Source organism: Cariama cristata, unplaced genomic scaffold (assembly GCF_000690535.1).
Source record: "Cariama cristata isolate BGI_N322 unplaced genomic scaffold, ASM69053v1 scaffold28354, whole genome shotgun sequence".
Taxonomy (NCBI): Eukaryota; Metazoa; Chordata; class Aves; order Cariamiformes; family Cariamidae; genus Cariama; species Cariama cristata.
Window position 1 is genome coordinate 5772 of NW_009611692.1, and position 1534 is coordinate 7305.

The 1534-nt window shown below is 58.9% G+C and overlaps 1 protein-coding gene across 1 annotated transcript in view; it reads left to right on the forward strand.

The window, feature by feature from the left end:
- LOC104160263 (disks large homolog 3-like) overlaps nucleotides 1-1534 on the forward strand; it is a gene marked incomplete at its 5' end in the record, with an annotated part of 10380 nt that overhangs the window by 5174 nt on the left and 3672 nt on the right. The window contains 3 exons of the mRNA XM_009698353.1: nucleotides 196-246; nucleotides 1056-1157; nucleotides 1338-1509. Coding sequence (XP_009696655.1) covers nucleotides 196-246; nucleotides 1056-1157; nucleotides 1338-1509 — 325 coding nt within the window. The remainder of the gene's footprint in view (nucleotides 1-195; nucleotides 247-1055; nucleotides 1158-1337; nucleotides 1510-1534) is intronic.

Here is a 1534-nt window from a genome sequence, read left to right on the forward strand (position 1 = left end):
TGGGATGTGAATAATTAACGTGAATCAAGGGCTGGTAACTGCATGCCCGTCACGCTCCACATCAGCTGGCACTGTGACGGGGGCAGCCTGGAGGTGTACCCAGAGCTGTGGGGGCAGGAGCCAGCTCCTCATGGGTGCAGAGGGGCTGGAAAGCTGCTGCAAGTGCTCATCTGCCTCTCCCTGGCTCTGTTGCAGAAGGACAAGAAGACACCATCCTGTCGTATGAGCCAGTGACGCGGCAAGAGAGTAAGTCCTGGTGCTGAGCTGCCCCGTGCCTGCTCCAGCGTGGGCACCTGTGTCCCCAGCACAACTGGGATGACTGGTATGGCCTCCTCCCCTCCTCTACTGTAGCAGCACGGGCTAGGTGAACACGAGTGGAGTTTCTTGTCTGTTGTGGGCAGCAGGGGAGCCAGACGTGCAGGCTGCCTCGCAGGGCTTTCCCTGGCCTTGATTCCCCCCTCTTCAATCAACCAAAAGGACTTGTAACCTGGTCTGCAAGACCAAGGGAAAGATCCAGAGCTAAAACTGAGCTGGGCTGTAGTCCCCAGCTGAGGATGGGGGTTATCCTTCCCTGCCTCGGGCCAGGTCCCTGCTGCAGACCAACGCCCCCCATCCCTCAGCATTTAACCCTGCTTGATGCTCAAACCCTGCAGACCCTTTCGCAGGCTAAATAGTCTCAGGCTCAGTGGTCTTTCCTTGCCAGAAGCTGGATGAGACTCTTAGGCTCCCGTCACTTCTCCCATCTCCGTGGCATCCTTGCCCAGCTCTCCCGGTTGTCTGCCTCCTGCCCCAAGCAAAGGAGCAGCTTTGCTGATCTGCACCCCTGGAGACCTGCAGCACCTTCCTCGGGGCTGCTCAGATAGTTTGGGTCAGATGGAAAGGAGATGTTGGCCATGACCAGGAGATAAACTTGCACAGAGGAGGCACCTTTGGGTGCCCATGTGAGCAGGAGCACCCACTGCCAGCAGGGAGAGGGCAGGTTGATGCCAAAAGTGGCAGTAGGGTCAACTGCCTGCAGCGCAGTTGGGGCCTCAAGTTGCGGCTCTTGTTTGCAGTTCACTATGCGAGGCCGGTGATCATCCTGGGGCCGACAAAGGACCGAATTAACGATGACCTCATCTCCGAATTCCCACACAAGTTTGGTTCCTGCGTGCCCCGTAAGTCCCAGCTGGCGCTCAGTGCCCTTGCTGGAGGGAGGGGAGAGTGGTGGCCCTGCTCCTTGCAGGGTCTAGCCCGTGGCGTGGGGAGGGGGCTGGGAGCATGGGTGGGGTTTTTCCCTTCCCGGAGGTTTGGTGTGCGTCACTCCGGGTTCGCTCATGATGCCCTCTCTCCTCCAGACACTACCAGGCCTCGACGCGAGAACGAGGTGGACGGACAAGACTACCACTTCGTTGTATCCCGTGAACAGATGGAGAAGGACATCCAGGACAACAAGTTCATAGAGGCTGGGCAGTTCAATGACAATCTCTACGGGACCAGCATTCAGTCAGTGCGGGCAGTGGCGGGGAGGGGGAGGGGCACGGGGGCTTTCCCG